The sequence below is a fragment of the Engystomops pustulosus genome, chromosome 7, assembly GCF_040894005.1.
Source record: "Engystomops pustulosus chromosome 7, aEngPut4.maternal, whole genome shotgun sequence".
NCBI lineage: Eukaryota > Metazoa > Chordata > Amphibia > Anura > Leptodactylidae > Engystomops > Engystomops pustulosus.
Genome location: NC_092417.1, coordinates 83,410,564 through 83,431,286, shown reverse-complemented (window position 1 = coordinate 83,431,286; position 20,723 = coordinate 83,410,564). Strand labels below are relative to the sequence as shown.

Sequence of the window (20,723 nt, the reverse complement as noted above, 5' to 3'; positions counted from 1 at the left end):
TTACATGCTATCTAGCTTCATTCTGTCACTCTGTCATGGCCATGCTGTTGCCCATAATTTTGGCATAATGGTGCGATTAAGCAGCCTCAGAGGCATCCATGCATGCTGCCCCTGCTGTTTCCTGTCCATTTCCGTGGTGTTTCCATCCTTTTCTGAGGTTCCCAGGTGTTTGGCCAAGCTTCCCTGTGCAGAGCCTTGGTCCCCTTGAAAAATGCTCGAGTCTCCCATTGACTTCAATGGGGCTCGTTATTCGAGACGAGCACTCGAGCATCGGGAAAAGTTCGTCTCGAATAACGAGTACCCGAGCATTTTAGTGCTCGCTCATCTCTAATTAACACCCATTACCAGAGATTGCTCCAACCGCATACGTTACAAGGGGATGCCAGTTGTAAATTACAGGTAAATCAAAGGTTTGCAATTATATCAGGCTTGTACATCAGTAAACTGGTACTGGTCGAGTACAAGCCCTGATAAAGAATAATGTACGGTAAGCTCCCCCTCATGTGTAGTAAATGTTGTGTCTTCCTCAGGGACTGGCAGTTCAGTATCTGTAAACTTGTTTCATCAAGGTTTGTCTTTTTGTGTTACAGGAAGACAAAACAATGTCAATGTTATTTGTTTAGTCCTCTGCTAATGAGAATGCAGTTTACAACAGTTTTTTATGGGTCTGTGGACTTCTCGGCACAGTGCATTGTATCTATCAACTAGTGATAATACAGGACGGCCTTCCAGATTAGCAGGCTATTATGGTCCTATATCTCTAGGCTGACATTTTAGAAGCAAGCCTAAGGGTGTGGGAAGTTTTGTACTGACATCTAGAAGCGGATCCACAGCAGCACCTCCAGAAGTGGACGTGGAACAATCAGTCACATGTTCACTGTATTTTCATTCTTTGTTTCCATCTCTAAAGTGTCATCTCTAAAGGGTCAGTTAATCCCACCTTAAAGCCTCAACCTCTCACATCCACACACTATCCAGCCAGAGAGCCATGCAGCTTTTGAAGCTAATCTGTTCTTTGAATTGAAAATGGTGTTCCACATTCTGGCCATGGTAACGCTTATTCCTGCGGTGGTGGTGGTGCCCCTGCTGCATTGGCACCTTCTATTGGCAGAACAGAGTGGGCCATGGAGAGCTCTTTTTTATGTGTATGATCATGAGTTAACACACACCCTGATATTAATCTCCAATTATCAAGCTCTAATTTTACTCTTTACAAACAGCTGCTACCATAGGGAAATTTTAGCGCCGCCACATTATTTAGTCATTGTCACCTGATTTTAATGTTTTTTTTTTTAAATTAAAGGTTCTATTCAGAAAAAAATTAATATGAAAAGAAGCAAGCATTGCCTGATTCTGTGCATCTTGTCTATCTCTTCCAGGTGTTGCTTTCATGCATGTTCAAGCAACAGATGCCGATGATCCAGCCACTGAGAATGCAGATTTACGTTACATAATTATAAGTAATCAAGATTTGTTCCAGATAGACCATAGGTCTGGAGCAGTATCCTTAACAGAGAAAGGTAAAGTGTAGAATAAACTGCAAGGTAAAGAGAATGGTATTGCTGTAAGTTCACACTAGCAGGTTCCATTTAATTCACATTACCTGTGGGGAGTCCCCAGGTAGGGGGCAGCTGCAGCATGTGTCTACCTGTGTCAGTCTTCTCTCCTCCACACTCTTGTAGCTCAATCCTCCCCACTTCCTGTCATGTGCATTGAGCAGGCAGCAGAGAAAGGGGGATGGTGAGGAGTAGAGCAAGAATGCAAGAGGAGACATTGCAGATCACTTCCTCTTTGTATAGATTAATAGAGGATTTACATTATTCCTCATCATGTCTTCCACGAGGGGATTTTCCTGGGTAAAGACAGTTGAGAAGGGAACATTCATTAGATTGGTCCTTTCGTCATCTCCCTGCAACATGACCACCAGGTTATTGCTGGCAGCAAACTGGTGGAGAAGGAAGTGTACAGCTCTCCCAATATGTTGAAGCCTGATGTTTCAGAAATGAGAGATTATGAAATCAGTAAAACATTTTCCCAAATATATTTTAAATATCTCAAATTGTAATGAAGTTTTACCTCAGGAAAAAACACATGTCAAAAACTTTGTGGCCCAAAGAAAAGGTGGGAGATTTACTAAGCAAAAAGCACCTGAAATCTGGCATAATTTGCACCAAAACATCTTAAATCATATACCAAACGTTTATCAGGTGAAGGCAGTATTTAGACTAAAATTCTATATAATAAAGAGTCTTCTTAACAGCAAGACAAAAAATGGGCCAAAATAGCAAAACTTTGGATAATTTTTCTGGTATTAACTAGAGATGAGCGAGTATACTCGTCCGAGCTTGATGCTCGTTCGAGTATTAAGGTACTCGAAACGGCTCGTTGCTCGGACGAGTATTTCCCCTGCTCGAGATCGAGCATTTAATTAAAAAAACACAGTGAAGAACAGTGAAGAATAGAATAAAAACAGTGAACACAGGATCATTTAAGTGAAGAACACAGTGAAGAATAGATTACAGATGTTCGGCACACCTGCTTACTTGTCGGGAGATGCGCGCGGAACGGTGCGAACAAAATACTATGTGAAGAACAATATATATGTGTGAAGAACACATTGAAGAACACGGTGAGCAGGACGGAGACACCGGGGAGCAGCACAGAGACACCGGGGAGCAGCACAGAGACACCGGGGAGCAGCAGCACAGAGACACCGGGGAGCAGCAGCACGGAGACATCGGGGGAACAGCAGCACGGAGACAATGGGGCAGGGGCAGAACGGAGACACTGGGGCAGCACGGAGACACTGGGGCAGCATGGAGACATCGGGCAGCACGGAGACATCGGGGCAGCGGCAGAATGGAGACACTGGAGCAGCACGGAGACACTGGGGCAGCACAGAGACATCGGGCAGCACGGAGACATCGGGGCAGGAGCAGAACGGAGACACTGGGGCAGCACGGAGACATCGGGCAGCACGGAGACATCGAGGCAGGGGCAGAACGGAGACATTGGGGCAGCACGGAGACACTGGGGCAGCATGGAGACATCGGGCAGCACGGAGACATCGGGGCAGGGGCAGAACCGAGACACTGGGGCAGCACGGAGACACTGGGGCAGCACAGAGACAACGGGCAGCACGGAGACATCGGGCAGCACGGAGACATCGGGGCAGGGGCAGAACGGAGACATTGGGGCAGCACGGAGACACTGGGGCAGCATGGAGACATGCTGCCCGCATGGAGACATCGGGGCAGGGGCAGAACGGAGACACTGGGGCAGCACGGAGACACTGGGGCAGCACGGAGACATCGGGCAGCACGGAGACATCGGGCAGCACGGAGACATCGGGGCAGGGGCAGAACGGAGACACTGGGGCAGCACGGAGACATCGGGCAGCACGGAGACATCGGGGCGGGGGCAGAACTGAGACACCGGGGCAGCACGGAGACACCGAGGAGCAGCAGCACAGAGACACCGGGGAGCAGCATCACGGATCCCGGGACAGCGTATCTCCCGACAAGTAAGCAGATGTGCCGAACATCTGCAATCTAATCTTCACTGTGTTTTTCACTGCGTTTTTCACTTAAATGATCCTGTGTTCACTGTTTTTATTCTATTCTTCACTGTTCTTCACATCTGCTAACTTGTCGGGAGATAATATACGCGCGGAACAGTGAAGAATAGATTGCAGATGTTTGCATACATCTGATAACTTATGAGAAGACATTCTTTTTCAATTAAATAACACATTTTATTCCCGAACCATGGTCCCTTTGAAAAATGCTCGAGTCTCCCATTGACTTCAATGGGGCTCGTTATTCGAGACGAGCACTCGAGCATCAGGAAAAGTTTGTCTCGAATAACGAGCTTTCGAGCATTTTAGTGCTCGCTCATCTCTAGTATTAACCAAGCCAAAAAAGGTGTAAAGTTACACAAACCATTCTAATAATGGAGCAATCTAAAACAGCGAGGTTGTATTTATATGTTGCATTTCAATTACTATAAGTTTCAATTCATATGCTAGAGGGAGGGGCTTAGCTTGATCATCATGCAATTGGAAAAACATGCTTTTTTGCTTTTCTGCCGGTCAGATGTATCATAACAGTTTATCCATACTGATGCATGGCACATATATTAGTAAGTAAAAACCGCTAAGATACATCTGACGAGCAGACCTGTGGTACTTTAAAGCAAAAGACCCAAAATATATGCAACAGTCGCAATCAGTTTATGCTAATTTCTACGCCTGGGGCAGCCTTGAATTTGGGTCAAAATGTGCAACTTTTTAAAAAAGCTACAATCTTCACATCTGGATTGAGGTGATAGCTCATGGAACACTGTAGAAAAATAGACAATGGTGAACTTTGAAGGGAGACTTAGGCCCCTTTCACACTTGCGTTTTTCACGCGTGTTTTCTGCGCGTGCTTTTGACGCGCAGAACTTGCATTGCACTCTGACCAATGGGTCTTTTCAGACATTTCTTTTCACGCACACACGCACGTTTTTTTTTTAACGCATGTTTAAATCTCGACATGCTCTACTTTTGCAAGTCACGCGCGTGAAAAACGCACCATACAAGTCTATGGAGATGCATCAAAAACGCATTGCACACTTGCAAGTGCAATGCAAGTGCAATGCGTTTTTCACGCATCAATTGCCATAGAAAAGATAGAGCTCAGTCCTGAGTCCTTTTCAAGCGCATTTTCTGCACATGAAAAATGCATTGAAATTGCATTTAAATTGCATTGAAAACGCACGTGAAAAACTGAGACACTTCAAACTCTGACTGAAAACTGATGCAAAATGCGCGTTTTTCACTGACCAAACCCTGATCGCACCCTGATCAAACTCTGACGTGATCTGCAACCAGTGTTGGACTGGGTTTCCTTAGGCCCACCAGAAAAAATAAATCTGGGGACCATTCTTCATTATCCCCTAGGACAGTGGTGGCGAACCTATGGCACGGGTGCCAGAGGTGGCACTCAGAACCCTTTCTGTGGGCACTCAGGCCATCGCCCCAATTTCACCAAACAGGATCAAATCCACCAAATCTTCCTGCAGTCCCAAGCAACTTAAGAGATGCTGCTCTCAGCGCTATTTTAAAGCGACAATTCATTGGCTGTTTAAAACTGCGGGAAAAGTGTGAAGGTGTTGACCGAACTGCATTGTCTTTGGAGGTCTTCCTGCTAGACCCACCATTCCTGGAGCGAAGCTACAATGATGGTCTGAATAGAAGAGCCAATACAATTGAATGACGTTGAAGAACAGGAACCAATAAGTTACTGTTTGAAATGCCATGTTGGCACTTCATGGTAAATAAGTGGATTTTGGTTGTAGCTTGGGCACTCGGTCTCTGAAAGGTTCGCCATGACTGCCCTAGGAAATATACTGTAGCAGCCTTCTAATTGTGTTGTTTTCTGATGGACCTCTGGGTTCAGTATTGAGTTGAGAGAGGGCCCACCGGAGGATCCTCTGGTACTCTGGTGGGCCAGTCCGACACTGTCTGCAACGCAAGTGTAGAAGGGGCCTTAGGGAGTCTTAGGCACAAAAATTTGCAATTGAGCATGTGCGCCATGAAACTAAAAGTTTGACATATGTGCCCCTTAGTGCTCATTCTTGAATGTGTGCATTTTATTAAAAAATGCATATGCGATCAGGCTAAGCTCCTTCCCGCTGCTTTTGGATTCTTCATAAACACAATTGAAACACAATTGAAACCTGAATGTAGTCTGATAACTATGGGGAATTTCAGGGGGGCAGTCACATGTCGAGTTTAACGCATAAGTTTAAAAATGCTTTGCAACAGCTGAAGAGAGATTTGCCTAATTAAACAGCTGTTAACAATTGTGTTTACAAAACACAAATGTGAACACTTGTGTTAACACTTTGTTAACATACAACGCATGCGTAAACATGATTTACACGTCTGTTAATGTGATGTTAACACAAGTGTTAACAGCTGTTTAATTAGGCAAATCTCTCTTCAGCTGTTACAAAGCGTTTTTAAATGCATGCAGTAAATGCGACGTGTGACTGCACCCTCAGGGCGCGTTCACATGTTGCGTTTTGACCTGCATTTTCATTGCGTTTGAAACGCATATACAACAGCTGTGGAGAGGTGATTTGCCTAATTACATCACTGTTAACAAATGTAAACGGTAATGTAATTAGGCAAATCACCTCTCATCAGCTGTTATATATGCATTTCAAACGCAATGAAAACGCGACCAAAACGCAACGTGTGAACGCGCCCTCAGGCTAGGGACACATATTGAACAATTTCTGCAGGTTGACTCCCACAGAATCATTAGCAGCAGTGATTTACAAATCCTGTGTGTATGCTGCAAAAGAAAATCACCCTGAGTAATTATGGATGGTGATTAGAGATGAGCGAACATGCTCGTCCGAGCTTGATGCTCGGTCGAGCATTAGGGTACTCGAAACTGCTCGTTACTCGGACGAATACTTCGCCCGCTCGAGAAAATGGCAGCTCCCGCCGTTTTGCTTTTTGGCGGCCAGAAACAGAGCCAATCACAAGCCAGGAGACTCTGCACTCCACCCAGCATGACGTGGTACCCTTACACGTCGATAGCAGTGGTTGGCTGGCCAGATCAGGTGACCCTGGGATAGACTAGCCGCTGGCCGCGCTGCTCGGATCATTCTGTCTCTGGATGCCGCTAGGGAGAGAGCTGCTGCTGGTCAGGGAAAGCGTTAGGGTGTTCTATTAGCTTACTGTTAGGCAGGAGTGATTCTCAAAGAACCCAACAGCCCTTCTTAGGGCTACAATAACGTTCTACTTTTTTTATTTTAATTTGCATCTATTACCATTTTGTGAGGAATTAGCAGGGGGACTTGCTACCGTTGTGTTTAGCTCTTAGTGGCACACATATCCATAGCAAAGACCGAAGTGGGAAAATTCAGTAGGGGTTGGATTTCTATTAGGCACTAACTCAGTGTCATCTCATCTGGCATAGTAGTGTGCTTCCTTTGATACTTGGCTAGAAAATAGCCATAGGAGAATACAAACAGCTTCTTGAAGCCTACAGTAGCGTTCTATATATTTGATTTCTGGTTGATCTGCTGGTGGCTGTAGTTTCTGCAGTGCATGTACTTGCCAATTCTGAGCAATTTGTAGTGAGACTTGCGACCGCTGTGTTCTGCGCTTAGTGGCGCACATATCCATAGCAAAGGCCGAAGTGGCAAAATTCAGTAGGGGTTGGATTTCTATTAGGCAATAACTCAGTGTCATCTCATCTGGCATAGTAGTGTGCTTCCTTTGATACTTGGCTAGAAAATAGCATTAGGAGAATACAAACAGCTTCTTGAAGCCTACAGTAGCGTTCTATATATTTGATTTCTGGTTGATCTGCTGGTGGCTGTAGTTTCTGCAGTGCATGTACTTGCCAATTCTGAGCAATTTGTAGTGAGACTTGCGACCGCTGTGTTCTGCGCTTAGTGGCGCACATATCCATAGCAAAGGCCGAAGTGGGAAAATTCAGTAGGGGTTGGATTTCTATTAGGCAATAACTCAGTGTCATCTCATCTGGCATAGTAGTGTGCTTCCTTTGATACTTGGCTAGAAAATAGCCATAGGAGAATACAAACAGCTTCTTGAAGCCTACAGTAGCGTTCTATATATTTGATTTCTGGTTGATCTGCTGGTGGCTGTAGTTTCTGCAGTGCATGTACTTGCCAATTCTGAGCAATTTGTAGTGAGACTTGCGACCGCTGTGTTCTGCGCTTAGTGGCGCACATATCCATAGCAAAGGCCGAAGTGGCAAAATTCAGTAGGGGTTGGATTTCTATTAGGCAATAACTCAGTGTCATCTCATCTGGCATAGTAGTGTGCTTCCTTTGATACTTGGCTAGAAAATAGCCATAGGAGAATACAAACAGCTTCTTGAAGCCTACAGTAGCGTTCTATATATTTGATTTCTGGTTGATCTGCTGGTGGCTGTAGTTTCTGCAGTGCATGTACTTGCCAATTTTGAGCAATTTGTAGTGAGACTTGCGACCGCTGTGTTCTGCGCTTAGTGGCGCACATATCCATAGCAAAGGCCGAAGTGGGAAAATTCAGTAGGGGTTGGATTTCTATTAGGCAATAACTCAGTGTCATCTCATCTGGCATAGTAGTGTGCTTCCTTTGATACTTGGCTAGAAAATAGCCATAGGAGAATACAAACAGCTTCTTGAAGCCTACAGTAGCGTTCTATATATTTGATTTCTGGTTGATCTGCTGGTGGCTGTAGTTTCTGCAGTGCATGTACTTGCCAATTCTGAGCAATTTGTAGTGAGACTTGCGACCGCTGTGTTCTGCGCTTAGTGGCGCACATATCCATAGCAAAGGCCGAAGTGGCAAAATTCAGTAGGGGTTGGATTTCTATTAGGCACTAACTCAGTGTCATCTCATCTGGCATAGTAGTGTGCTTCCTTTGATACTTGGCTAGAAAATAGCCATAGCAATAGGATAGGATTGTTTGGTTTTAAAAACTCAAAAAAAAACAAAAAACACAAAAAAAAAAAAAAAAACACAAAAAAACACAAAAAAAAACAAAAAGAAGTAAAAAAAAAAAAAAGTTATAACTCTCATTTTAAAAATGTTTAACCCGAGGGCTAGGGGTAGAGGACGAGGGCGGGGACGTGGGCGTCCAACTACTGCAGGGGTCAGAGGCCGTGGTCCTGGGCGGGGTGAGACACCACCTGCTGATGAGGGAGCAGGGGAACGCCGCAGAGCTACACTCCCTAGGTTCATGTCTGAAGTTACTGGGACTCGTGGTAGAGCACTGTTGAGGCCAGAACAGTGCGAACAGGTGATGTCGTGGATTGCTGACAATGCTTCAAGCAATTTGTCCACCACCAGTCAGTCTTCCACGCAGTCCACCCATGTCACCGAAATCCCCACTCCTCCAGCTCCTGCACCTCAGCCTCCTCCCCCCCAGTCTGCCCCCTCCCAGGAAAATTTGCCATTTGAACCGGCATACTCTGAGGAACTGTTTTCTGGACCCTTCCCACAGTCACAAACCACTTGTCCGGTTGCTGCTGAGCAATTTTCCGATGCCCAGGTTTTCCACCAGTCACAGTCTGTGGGTGATGATGACCTTCTTGACGTAGTGGAAGTGTGTAAAGAGGTGTCCGACGATGAGGAGACACGGTTGTCAGACAGTGGGGAAGTTGTTGTCAGGGCAGGAAGTCCGAGGGGGGAGCAGACTGAGGGATCGGAGGATGATGAGGTGACAGACCCAAGCTGGGTTGAGAGGCCGGGTGAACACAGTGCTTCTGAGACGGAGGAGAGTCCTCGACCTGAACAGGTTGGAAGAGGCAGTGGTGGGGCCAGACGGAGAGGCAGGGCCAGAGCTGGTGCATCAGCGCCACTGTCAACTAGTGAAGCTCCCGTGGTGAGGGCTCTTGCGGCGAGGGCTAGATCTTCAGAAGTGTGGAGGTTCTTTAAGGAAACACCGGATGACCGACGGACTGTGGTGTGCAACATTTGCCAAACCAGGCTCAGCAGGGGTTCCACCACTACTAGCTTAACTACCACCAGTATGCGCAGGCATATGAATGCTAAGCACCCCACTCAGTGGCAACAAGCCCGTTCACCTCCGGCCGTGCACACCACTGCTCCTTCCCCTGTGTCAGCTGCTAGTCAGCCCCCTGCCCAGGACCCTGGCACAAAAACCCCATCGTCGCCTCCACGATCCTCCACAGCATCCACCAGCGTTCAGCTCTCCATACCCCAGACGCTGGAGCGGAAACGCAAATATAGTGCAACCCACCCGCACGCCCAAGCCCTTAATGTGCACATCTCCAGATTGCTTAGCCTGGAGATGCTGCCCTATAGGCTAGTAGAGACCGAGGCCTTTCGCAACCTCATGGCGGCGGCCGCCCCTCGGTATTCGGTCCCCAGCCGCCACTACTTTTCCCGATGTGCCGTCCCAGCCCTGCACCAGCACGTGTCAGACAACATCATCCGTGCCCTGACCAACGCCGTTTCTGACAAGGTCCACCTGACCACGGACACGTGGACGAGTGCTGCCGGGCAGGGCCACTATATATCGCTGACGGCACATTGGGTTAACTTGGTGGAGGCTGGGACCGAGTCTGACCCTGGGGCTGCTCATATACTGCCGACGCCGAGGATTGCGGGGCCTACCTCGGTCCAGGTGTTTCAGGCCTACTATGCCTCCTCCTCCTCCCACCCCTCCTCCACCTCCTCCTCCGAACTACCATCCGTGGGCACGGCGCCATCAGTCGGTAGCTCTAGGCACAGCAGCAGTGCCGTCGCTAAGCGACAGCAGGCGGTGCTCAAACTGCTGAGCCTAGGCGACAAAAGGCACACCGCCCAAGATTTATTACAGGGCATCACGGCGCAGACTGATCTGTGGCTGGCACCGCTGAACCTCAAGCCGGGAATGGTTGTGTGTGACAACGGCCGTAACCTGGTGGCGGCTCTGCAACTCGGCAGACTGACACATGTGCCATGCCTGGCCCATGTGTTAAATCTGATAGTGCAGCGTTTCCTCAAGACATACCCCAATCTGTCTGATTTGCTCACGAAGGTGCGCCGCATCTGTGCGCATTTCAGGAAGTCCAGCCCAGATGCTGCCACTCTCAGGGCAGCGCAGCGCCGCCTCCAACTGCCCGCTCACCGACTGTTGTGCGACGTGCCCACGAGGTGGAATTCAACACTGACCATGTTATCCAGAGTTTACCAGCAGCGCAGAGCGATTGTAGACTGCCAGATGTCAACTTCCACCAGAACTGGTAGTCAGGTCAGTCAGCTTCCTCAAGTCTACAATGAGGAGTGGACGTGGATGTCTGATATCTGTCAGGTGCTGAGTAACTTTGAGGAGTCAACACAGATGGTCAGTGGCGATGCCGCCATCATCAGCCTCACCATCCCGCTGCTTGGCCTGTTGAAAAACTCTCTGGTCAGCATGAAGTCGGAAGCTTTGCGCTCGTCACAAGAGACGGGGGAAGAATATTCCCTTGTTGATAGCCAAAGCACCCTGAGGTCTGTTTCTCAGCGCATATCGGAGGAGGTGGAGGTGGAGGAGGATGAGGAGGAAGAGGAGGAGAATGTTGGCGAGACACAAGAGGGGACCATTGTTGAGTCCTTCACTGTTCAGCGTGTATGGGCAGAAGAAGAGGAGTTGGAGGAGTTGGAGGAGGAGGAAATGGACAGTCAGGCCAGTGAGGGGAGTGAATTCTTACGCGTTGGTACTCTGGCGCATATGGCAGATTTCATGCTAGGCTGCCTATCCCGTGACCCTCGCGTTCAAAGAATTTATTCCAGCACCGATTACTGGGTGTTCACTCTCCTGGACCCACGGTACAAGCAAAATCTTTCCACTCTCATCCCTGCAGAGGAAAGGAGTGTGAGAATGCATGAATACCAGCAGGCCCTGGTGCACAAGCTGAAACAGTATTTCCCTTCTGACAGCGCTAGCGGCAGAGTGCGTAGTTCTGCGGGACAAGTAGCGAGGGAGAGTAGGCGAGCAGGCAGTTTGTCCAGCACTGGCAAGGGTACGCTTTACAAGGCTTTTGCCAGCTTTATGTCACCCCAGCAAGACACTGTCACCTGTCCCCAGTCTCGGCAGAGTAGGGCTGATCTTTACAGAAAGATGGTGAGGGAGTACGTAGCTGACCATACCATCGTCCTAAATGATCACACAGCTCCCTACAACTACTGGGTTTCAAAGCTGGACATGTGGCACGAACTGGCGCTGTACGCCTTGGAGGTTCTTGCCTGCCCTGCCGCTAGCGTCTTGTCCGAGCGGGTTTTCAGTGCAGCTGGTGGCATCATCACCGATAAGCGTACACGCCTGTCGACTGACAGCGCTGACAGGCTGACGCTTATTAAAATGAATAAAGGCTGGATTTCTCAGAATTTCCAATCTCCACCAGGTGAAGGAAGCTCAACCTGAATAATTGATCCACTCCTCCTCCTCCTCCTCATTTTCCTCCTTCTCCTCCTCTTTGTACAGTAAAGCAGAGGAAAATGTCTATTTTTTGACAGGGCCCACTGGCTCTTGCTATAGTACTTCATGCATTTAATTTTTCTGGAGGGCCACCTACCCGGTCCTCTGTTTGAAACAATTTTTGTGAGTGCCACATACAGGCACTCAATCTATTCCATTTTTCTGGAGGGCCACCTACCCGGTCCTCTGTTTTAAAAAATTTTTGGGACTGCCACATACAGGCACTCAATCTATTCCATTTTACTGGAGGGCCACCTACCTGCTCCTCTGGTTTGAAACATTTTTGGGACTGCCACATACAGGCACTCAATCTATTCCATTTTACTGCAGGGCCACCTACCTGCTCCTCTGGTTTGAACAATTTTTGGGACTGCCACATACAGGCACTCAATCTATTCCATTTTACTGGAGGGCCACCTACCTGCTCCTCTGGTTTGAAACATTTTTGGGACTGCCACATACAGGCACTCAATCTATTCCATTTTACTGGAGGGCCACCTACCTGCTCCTCTGGTTTGAAACATTTTTGGGACTGCCACATACAGGCACTCAATCTATTCCATTTTACTGGAGGGCCACCTACCTGCTCCTCTGGTTTGAAGAATTTTTGGGACTGCCACATACAGGCACTCAATCTATTCCATTTTACTGGAGGGCCACCTACCTGCTCCTCTGGTTTGAAGAATTTTTGGGACTGCCACATACAGGCACTCAATCTATTCCATTTTACTGGAGGGCCACCTACCTGCTCCTCTGGTTTGAAACATTTTTGGGACTGCCACATACAGGCACTCAATCTATTCCATTTTACTGGAGGGCCACCTACCTGCTCCTCTGGTTTGAAACATTTTTGGGACTGCCACATACAGGCACTCAATCTATTCCATTTTACTGGAGGGCCACCTACCTGCTCCTCTGGTTTGAAGAATTTTTGGGACTGCCACATACAGGCACTCAATCTATTCCATTTTACTGGAGGGCCACCTACCTGCTCCTCTGGTTTGAAGAATTTTTGGGACTGCCACATACAGGCACTCAATCTATTCCATTTTACTGGAGGGCCACCTACCTGCTCCTCTGGTTTGAAACATTTTTGGGACTGCCACATACAGGCACTCAATCTATTCCATTTTACTGGAGGGCCACCTACCTGCTCCTCTGGTTTGAAAAATGTTTGGGACTGCCACATACAGGCACTATCCAAATTAAATTGTCTCCATAGCAGCCTCCACACGTTGTCTCCATTGCTACCTCCAAAAGTCGTCCATATAGCTGCCTCCATACATCGTCCCTTTATCAAACGAGGTGTGTCAGGCAGAAATTTGGGTTGTTTTCATGGATTCCACATCAAAGTTGTTAACTTTGTCGCCACCCTGCTGTGTTATCCACAAAATATACTGGCAAACTTTTACCATTTAGGGATATTATTTCAGCGCTTCTTGCGCATCTGTTTACATTCCCCTCACCCGGCATATCCTAAACTTATAAGAACGCTACTACACTTGATCTTATACAAAAGGTTCTTAGAAGTGCTGTTTGGGGAGTAGCCTAGAGACAGGGGCTTGGATTGGCGAAAGCTCGCCTGGCAGCGGAGCGCCAGCTCCATGCGCATCATGCGCTTCTTGCGCATCTGTTTACATTCCCCTCACCCGCCATATCCCAAACTTATAAGAACGCTACTACACTTAACTTGGTGCAGGCTGGGACCGAGTCTGACCCTGGGGCTGCTCATATACTGGCGACGCAGAGAATTGCGGGGCCTACCTCGGTCCAGGTCTCAAAGGCCTACTATACCTCCTCCCACCCCTCCTCCACCTCCTCCTCCTCCGAATTACCATCCGTGGGCATGGCGCCATCAGTCGGTAGCTCTAGGCACAGCAGCAGTGCCGTCGCTAAGCGACAGCAGGCGGTGCTGAAACTGCTGAGCCTAGGCGATAAAAGGCACACCGCCCAAGAGCTATTACAGGGCATTCCACATCAAAGTTGTTAACTTTGTCGCCACCCTGCTGTGTAATCCACAAAATATACTGGCAAACTTTTACCATTTAGGGATATTATTTCAGCGCTTCTTGCGCATCTGTTTACATTCCCCTCACCCGGCATATCCTAAACTTATAAGAACGCTACTACACTTGATCTTATACAAAAGGTTCTTAGAAGTGCTGTTTGGGGAGTAGCCTAGAAACAGGGGCTTGGATTGGCGAAAGCTCGCCTGGCTGCAGAGCGCCAGCTCCATCACAAGATCCAACTAACATAGTTGCAGCACCTTTAATCTACTACTAGTTCACTGCCTCCATAATAATAATAATCTTTATTTATATAGCGTCATCATATTCTGCAGCGCTTTACAAATCATAGGAAACAAATACAAATGTAATGTAACAGAGCACAACATTTGTATGGAACAACAGGAGTGAGGTCCCTGCTCGCCAGAGCTTACGGTTTATGAAGATGATGGGGTAACACGAGGTAAAAGAATATTTAATGGTCAAGCCATTCTTCTTAGGGAATAGAAAAAAATATAATAAATGGAATTGCTGTCGCTTGAAACACTCAGCCGTCATCTTATATACCAGGTCCAGGGTGAATGGGACTGCAGAGAAGTCTGGTGCCTGTTGGTTGCTGGATAACAGATGGGAGGACGACACAGGACGGGTTAGTAGAAGAGTTAAAACTTCATGCAGTTAATGAGTGTTATAGGCTTGCCTAAAGAAATGGGTTTTAAGAGCACGTTTGAAACTTTGGAGGTTAGGTATTAGTCTGATAGTCCGGGGCAGAGCATTCCATAGAATTGGTGCAGCTCTAGAGAAGTCTTGGAGACGCGAGTGGGAGGTCCGCACTAGGGTAGAGGTTAATCTAAGATCACTGGCGGATCTAAGAGCACGGGTTGGGCGATAGACTGAGATAAGAGAGGAGAGGTAGGGGGGTGCAGCATTATACAGAGCTTTATGGATGAGGGTTATTATTATTTTAAACTATTCGAAAGGAGACTGGCAGCAAGTGCAGCGACTGGCATGAACTGTAAGCATACATGGTCCCCTTATCAAACGAGCTGTGTCAGGCAGAATTTGGGGTTGTTTTCATGGCTTCCATGTTAACTTTGTCGCCACCCTGCTGTGTAATCCACAAAATATACTGGCAAACTTTTATCATGTAGCGATATTATTTGAGCGCTTCTTGCTCACCTCCTTTGGTTCCTCTCTGCCACCCATTGGTTTGAAGCCTGAGTCCATTTAGGGTATGTCGCCATGCCACTCTCTAGCCTGCCGCTGCTGCCGCTGCCTCTGCATGCCGTCCCCTATAGTGTCAGGGTCAATTATTGGATGTTTTAGATGCTATCTAGCTTCATTCTGTCACTCTGTCATGGCCATGCTGTTGCCCATAATTTTGGCATAATGGTGCGATTAGGCAGCCTCAGAGGCATCCATGCATGCTGCCCCTGCTGTTTCCTGTCCATTTCCGTGGTGTTTCCATCCTTTTCTGAGGTTCCCAGGTGTTTGGCCAAGCTTCCCTGTGCAGAGCCTTGGTCCCCTTGAAAAATGCTCGAGTCTCCCATTGACTTCAATGGGGTTCGTTATTCGAGACGAGCACTCGAGCATCGGGAAAAGTTCGTCTCGAATAACGAGTACCCGAGCATTTTAGTGTTCGCTCATCTCTAATGGTGATTCTAATTGTGGAATTATCATGCAGAATTTGAACCTTGCATGGGCCTGGTTTTAGGCACGGTCAAAATCACTGCAGATGTCCTCTCAGATCTGTCTAGGCTAACTCTATAGTCACTTTTCGTGCCATAAACCTCATGGCAGCCTTGAGAGCTATAGCGTAAATTTGTCACAAGTGTTGCTCTTGCCAACAGAGCTCAGCTTTGATTTTCCCACAGCAGTTTTTAAAATGAAAGCTGACAGTTTTGCTTTTAGAAACCTCTTATAAATCTCCCACTTTGTGTTTTCCCTGAGTATGTGAGAAAAACTGCTCACATGCTGAATACATTTCCCCCCTTCCAACCCGTATCTAAAAAAAAAAATAATAATTTGTAGTATTTTAGGTAAATGCTGAAGCAAGTGGAAAGCTTTTAGTTTGGTGATAATTGTATATGGAATGAGTCAGAGAACTGCATGTGAACCAACATTAATGACACATTCTTTCAGCGCTTGCATTTTGACATGAATAAATTGACTGCTTTTGTAAAAGAACAAATCTCAGCATTTTGATCAACTGAATACAAGGCTCCATTAATTTCCTTCTTCTATGCCTATGACATGTGATGAATTCATTTTAAGTTTACAATACATTCACTTACAGCAAAACCTATGTATTTACAATGTCAAGGACAAGCATTTCACAACGGAGAGAATCAGTAGCTAATGGTCTTCTTTTTATGTAATTTCTCAACATTCTGCAATGTTGTCTGGTTATGTAAGGGGATTTTATGTCCTAGTCATAGAAGTCATAAGGCAACGGGTTTAATGGGCAAACTCAATGGACCTTAAAATTAGTCAACATTTATGGAAAATTAATCTGATGTGCTGCGACTGGAACTTTTTGTGCACCGTTTGTCTGTAAAAAAAAGGGTGATCAAACCAGGTGCCCATTAATAATCAACTAATAACTGTTTTGTGCCAGTTCTACTAACCACAGTACAAATCCAGCCTCTTTCAATGCAAAAAAAGTCTGAATGCTAAGACATCCATGACCCAGTTTTATTTAATAAGTACAATTCTTAGACAATCAACAAAAAAACTATGGGTAAATGAACTCAATTAGCATTAACTGACTTAAGCTCATACCACCTAGATTGCCTTAAAGTAGCCCTACACATTTCTGATGTAATAATTGCAACTTTATCAATGGACAGGAGGCTAATATAATGTGGGCATGCACCAATATAGCAGAACTTAGCAAAATCTAACATAATGATGTGTAGACAAGAACTATGACTGCAGACCACGGTGCCAGATGTAGTGCAGTGGCCTCCTGCCATTCATTTTACTACTACAGTGGTGCAAAAGGTAACCAAATGCTGTGCTCTGCAATTTCCTGTGCTGTCTGAGGCCCCTTTCACACTTGCGTTTTTTCACGCGCGTTTTCTGCGCATGCTTTTGACATGCAGAACTTGCATTGCACTCTGACCTATTGTAATCAATGGGTCTTTTCAGACTTGCATTTTTTTCACGCACACACGCACGTTTTTTTTAACGCGTGTTTAAATCTCGACATGCTCTACTTTTGCAAGTCCAGCGCGTGAAAAACGCACCCTACAAGTCTATTGAGATGCATAAAAACCGCATTCTGAGACACTTGCAAGTGCGATGCAAGTGCAATGCGTTTTTCACACATCAATTGCCATAGAAAAGATAGAGCTCAGCCCTGAGTCCATTTCTGCGCGTGAAAAACGCATTGAAATTGCATTGAAAACGCGCATGAAAAACTGAGACACTGAACAAACTCTGACTGAAAACTGATTGCACTATGATGCAAAATGTGCATTTTTAACTGACCAAACCCTGATCGCACTCTGATCAAACTCTTACGTGATCTGCACCGCAAGTGTGAAAGGGGCCTTAGTATTGAAGTGGCAGGACACATGCTTGGCCGTCCGGATCATTAGATTGCAGGGAACTGTTCTTGTGATTGGTAGGGGTCCCAGGAGTCAGGCTCCCACAGAGCAGATTGATCAGATATAAAATCATAGGTGGTGCAGAATTGTTCATCCTACAAGTCATTCCATTGGCAATTCTTTTTAGAAACTGTCAGAACTCTATGTATGAACTATGGCTGCAGGGTTCTGAGTTTGTGTGGTTTCTGTGGAAAGTTGCAAGGTTTCAAGTGTGTGGGTTGAGCAATGGAAGGCAGAACCTCTCTGCTGCTGAAATGGTGTCCAGGAACTACTCATTTTCCTCCTTCACACAGTTGGTGGTTATTCATGTCTCTTGATCTTTGTGGTTACACCTTTTTATCATGATGTACCCTTGCATTGTTTTTCTACTAATATTTGCCTCAATATTCTATACTTCTTATTCTTGAAAATGGGTCAGCATAACCTGAGTACTAATATACACGAAGGATAGAGCCAGCACATTGAACAGGAATCATTCAATACAACAAGCTCTCTGGAGAACTTTATGTACTGTGTGACTCATGTTTGCATCCACCGGTGTATGAGTATTTATTATCTCTTTCTCCATACTGCATGTTCTTATGTGGATTCTCATTTGTGGATAGGATTCAGTAGGCAGGTATTTATCCTTGTGGGTATTAGATGCTGGTTTGTTGGGTCACCGTGTCCTTCCCAACACTGGGTCTTGCATGTACTTTTTTTTACTTTTAATTTTGTTATACATGTTTTTTTGTGAATGTTTTGTATTTATCTTATTGGACATGTAATAAAGTTATCATACTGAGCCTTTTATTCACATGCTTTTTTCCGCTTGTATTACGATTCTGTACTTCGCTGTCATATTGGTTTTGACTTGGTTATCTTGACTCTGCTTGTATCTGTCTGTCTGTCTCTGTTGGTTTGTCTTCTGTTCTGAGCACTTACTCACAGTAGGGACTTTTATCCAGTTTTCCCCTGTAGTGCATACAAATAGGCAGGGACAGGGATTGTGAGTTAGATCATAGCCTGCACCTTTCTCTGATTTGACAGAAATGCTTCAAACCCAAATTGAAGCATAAACATCTCCTATGGCCACAGGACTTGACAGGGTAAGTATTGTTAGCTTGTAAATATTCTTGGACCATGTTTATCCATTTGTTGAAAATCATCTTTGAGAAAAATGCTTATTTCACTAACGTGAAAAAATCACTTAAGCTTCTAAAGAAAAATCACAAATGCTGCTAAAGAACTATAGTCCAATCTTTTCACACAATGGAGTACTATTGTAGCTTTACTCATAGTACTTTTTCATACCAAGTGATGCCTCATAAGCAGATGAAAGGAGGCACAAGTAGTGTGATCAACCTAGTGTAGTTGGCTGGTGACTTCAGTATGTTCTTCAAAGCGTATCATCTATCACTTATATTTTCATGTTATTTTTTGCTTATCTTTTGTATTATTATGCATAATTGTCAAAATTGTTTAATAACTTGTTTTAATGTCTTTTGATCAACCAGGGGTCGCTTACCTATTGCAATCTGATGAGAGTTACTTTAAACTTGTAGTTTACGTGAAAGACTTGGGTGATGATCCTAAGGGTTATGGAGATTCTGGAGATCTGGAGATTCACATTGCAGAAAATACTTGGGTTCCTCCAAGCCTGGTGTCTGTTCTCGAGAACCAGAAAGAGGATTACCCACATATGATTTCTAAAGTAAGTGGAAGCAAAACTTCTTCATAAAGATAAAGTAAGTGGAAGCAACTTTTCTTCTTAAAGATAAGTATTTAGAAAATTAATTGTGCACCATATATTGATGTTTAAGAAACTTGATTTTGGGCCCATGATCCATAGACATGCACCAGAACCATAATTCTGGCACGCAATAAGACTACTATTATACGTAACCTCAACAACTGCTGTATCATAAATAAAGAACATAGGATAAATATATTTCCATATTATGGAATGTTGAAGCTGAAATGTAAATGTTCACATAAATATATATCAGGATAAACTTCCATGTTCTGTAATTGGGGATTCCTTTTCCACTGGAAAAGTCCTCCTTTGTAGAAGTAAATACTATAAAAAGTCCCTCTCCAGTGTTCCCTGTCCTGTCACTTATTTATTTAATGAGGTCATATACCTGAGGGAGAGCAGAGGAGCCGTTTGAAAAGCCATTAGCTCAGCTATAAACATCTGATGTGTTCTGTAGACAGTTTTAGGGGTCCTGATTTCTGATTTATAGACCGATGAGGTCTCACTTTGTCCTTGTTAGGAGCTGTTGTGCAGTCTGGGAGGTGAGTGTTTTACTCATAGCACTAGTTACGCCATCTTTCCTCACAGCTGTTTGTTTATGCCATTACTATAGTAACGGTAAAATCCGCTTCAGCACATAACAAGGATATTATGTTGTAAGCCTTGTATATAATATTATGATTTTCTCCATATGGCTAAATCCACAGAATCATCTTTAGAATTTTATATCTTATATGACAGTGGTGGCGATCCTATGGCATGGGTGCCAGAGGTGGCACTCAGAGCCCTCTCTTTGGGCATCCAGGTCCTCAGCATAGAGTTCATAAGACAGGACCCATGGCCTCCCCCTGCAGTCCCAGGCCACACAGGACATTGAGCACTATTTTAAAGCAACACATCCTTGGCTGCCTGGGACTGCAAGAGGAGTGAGAAGATGTGGACAGAGCTGGATTATAATTTGAGCTTCTGCCATGGGCCCTGCATTCTTCTTGTACAGGGGACCCGGGAAGGAGGCAACATTAATAATCTGAATTTCTCCTCTTTCTAGTGTATTGATGTCCTCAGGACACCAATACGATTGAAAGCTTTGACAAAGCAGTAAGCAATAAGTTATTGCTTAAATTGCCATGTTGGCACTTTGAAATAAATAAGTGGGTTTTTGTTGTCGTTTGGGCACTCGCTCTCTAAAAGGTTCACCATCACTGTTATATGATATCTTATAACTCATAACACACTCTCCACACCATGCCCTTAATTTACGCCACCCTTCCTACAGTACACCATCTGTTTACCTGTAAAAGCTATGCAGTATCTCGTATAATCCCTGTAGAGATGCAGATCTCAAGATATGCAAATGAGAGGACCATGTTCAAATGGGACATAATGAGAG

The 20,723-nt window shown here is 45.5% G+C and overlaps 1 protein-coding gene across 1 annotated transcript in view; it reads left to right on the top strand.

Moving 5' to 3' along the window:
• Window positions 1-20,723, top strand: part of CDH16 (cadherin 16) — a 148,452-nt gene that overhangs the window by 16,187 nt on the left and 111,542 nt on the right. The window contains exons 5-6 of the mRNA XM_072114241.1: window positions 1,380-1,520; window positions 19,095-19,291. Coding sequence (XP_071970342.1) covers window positions 1,380-1,520; window positions 19,095-19,291 — 338 coding nt within the window. The remainder of the gene's footprint in view (window positions 1-1,379; window positions 1,521-19,094; window positions 19,292-20,723) is intronic.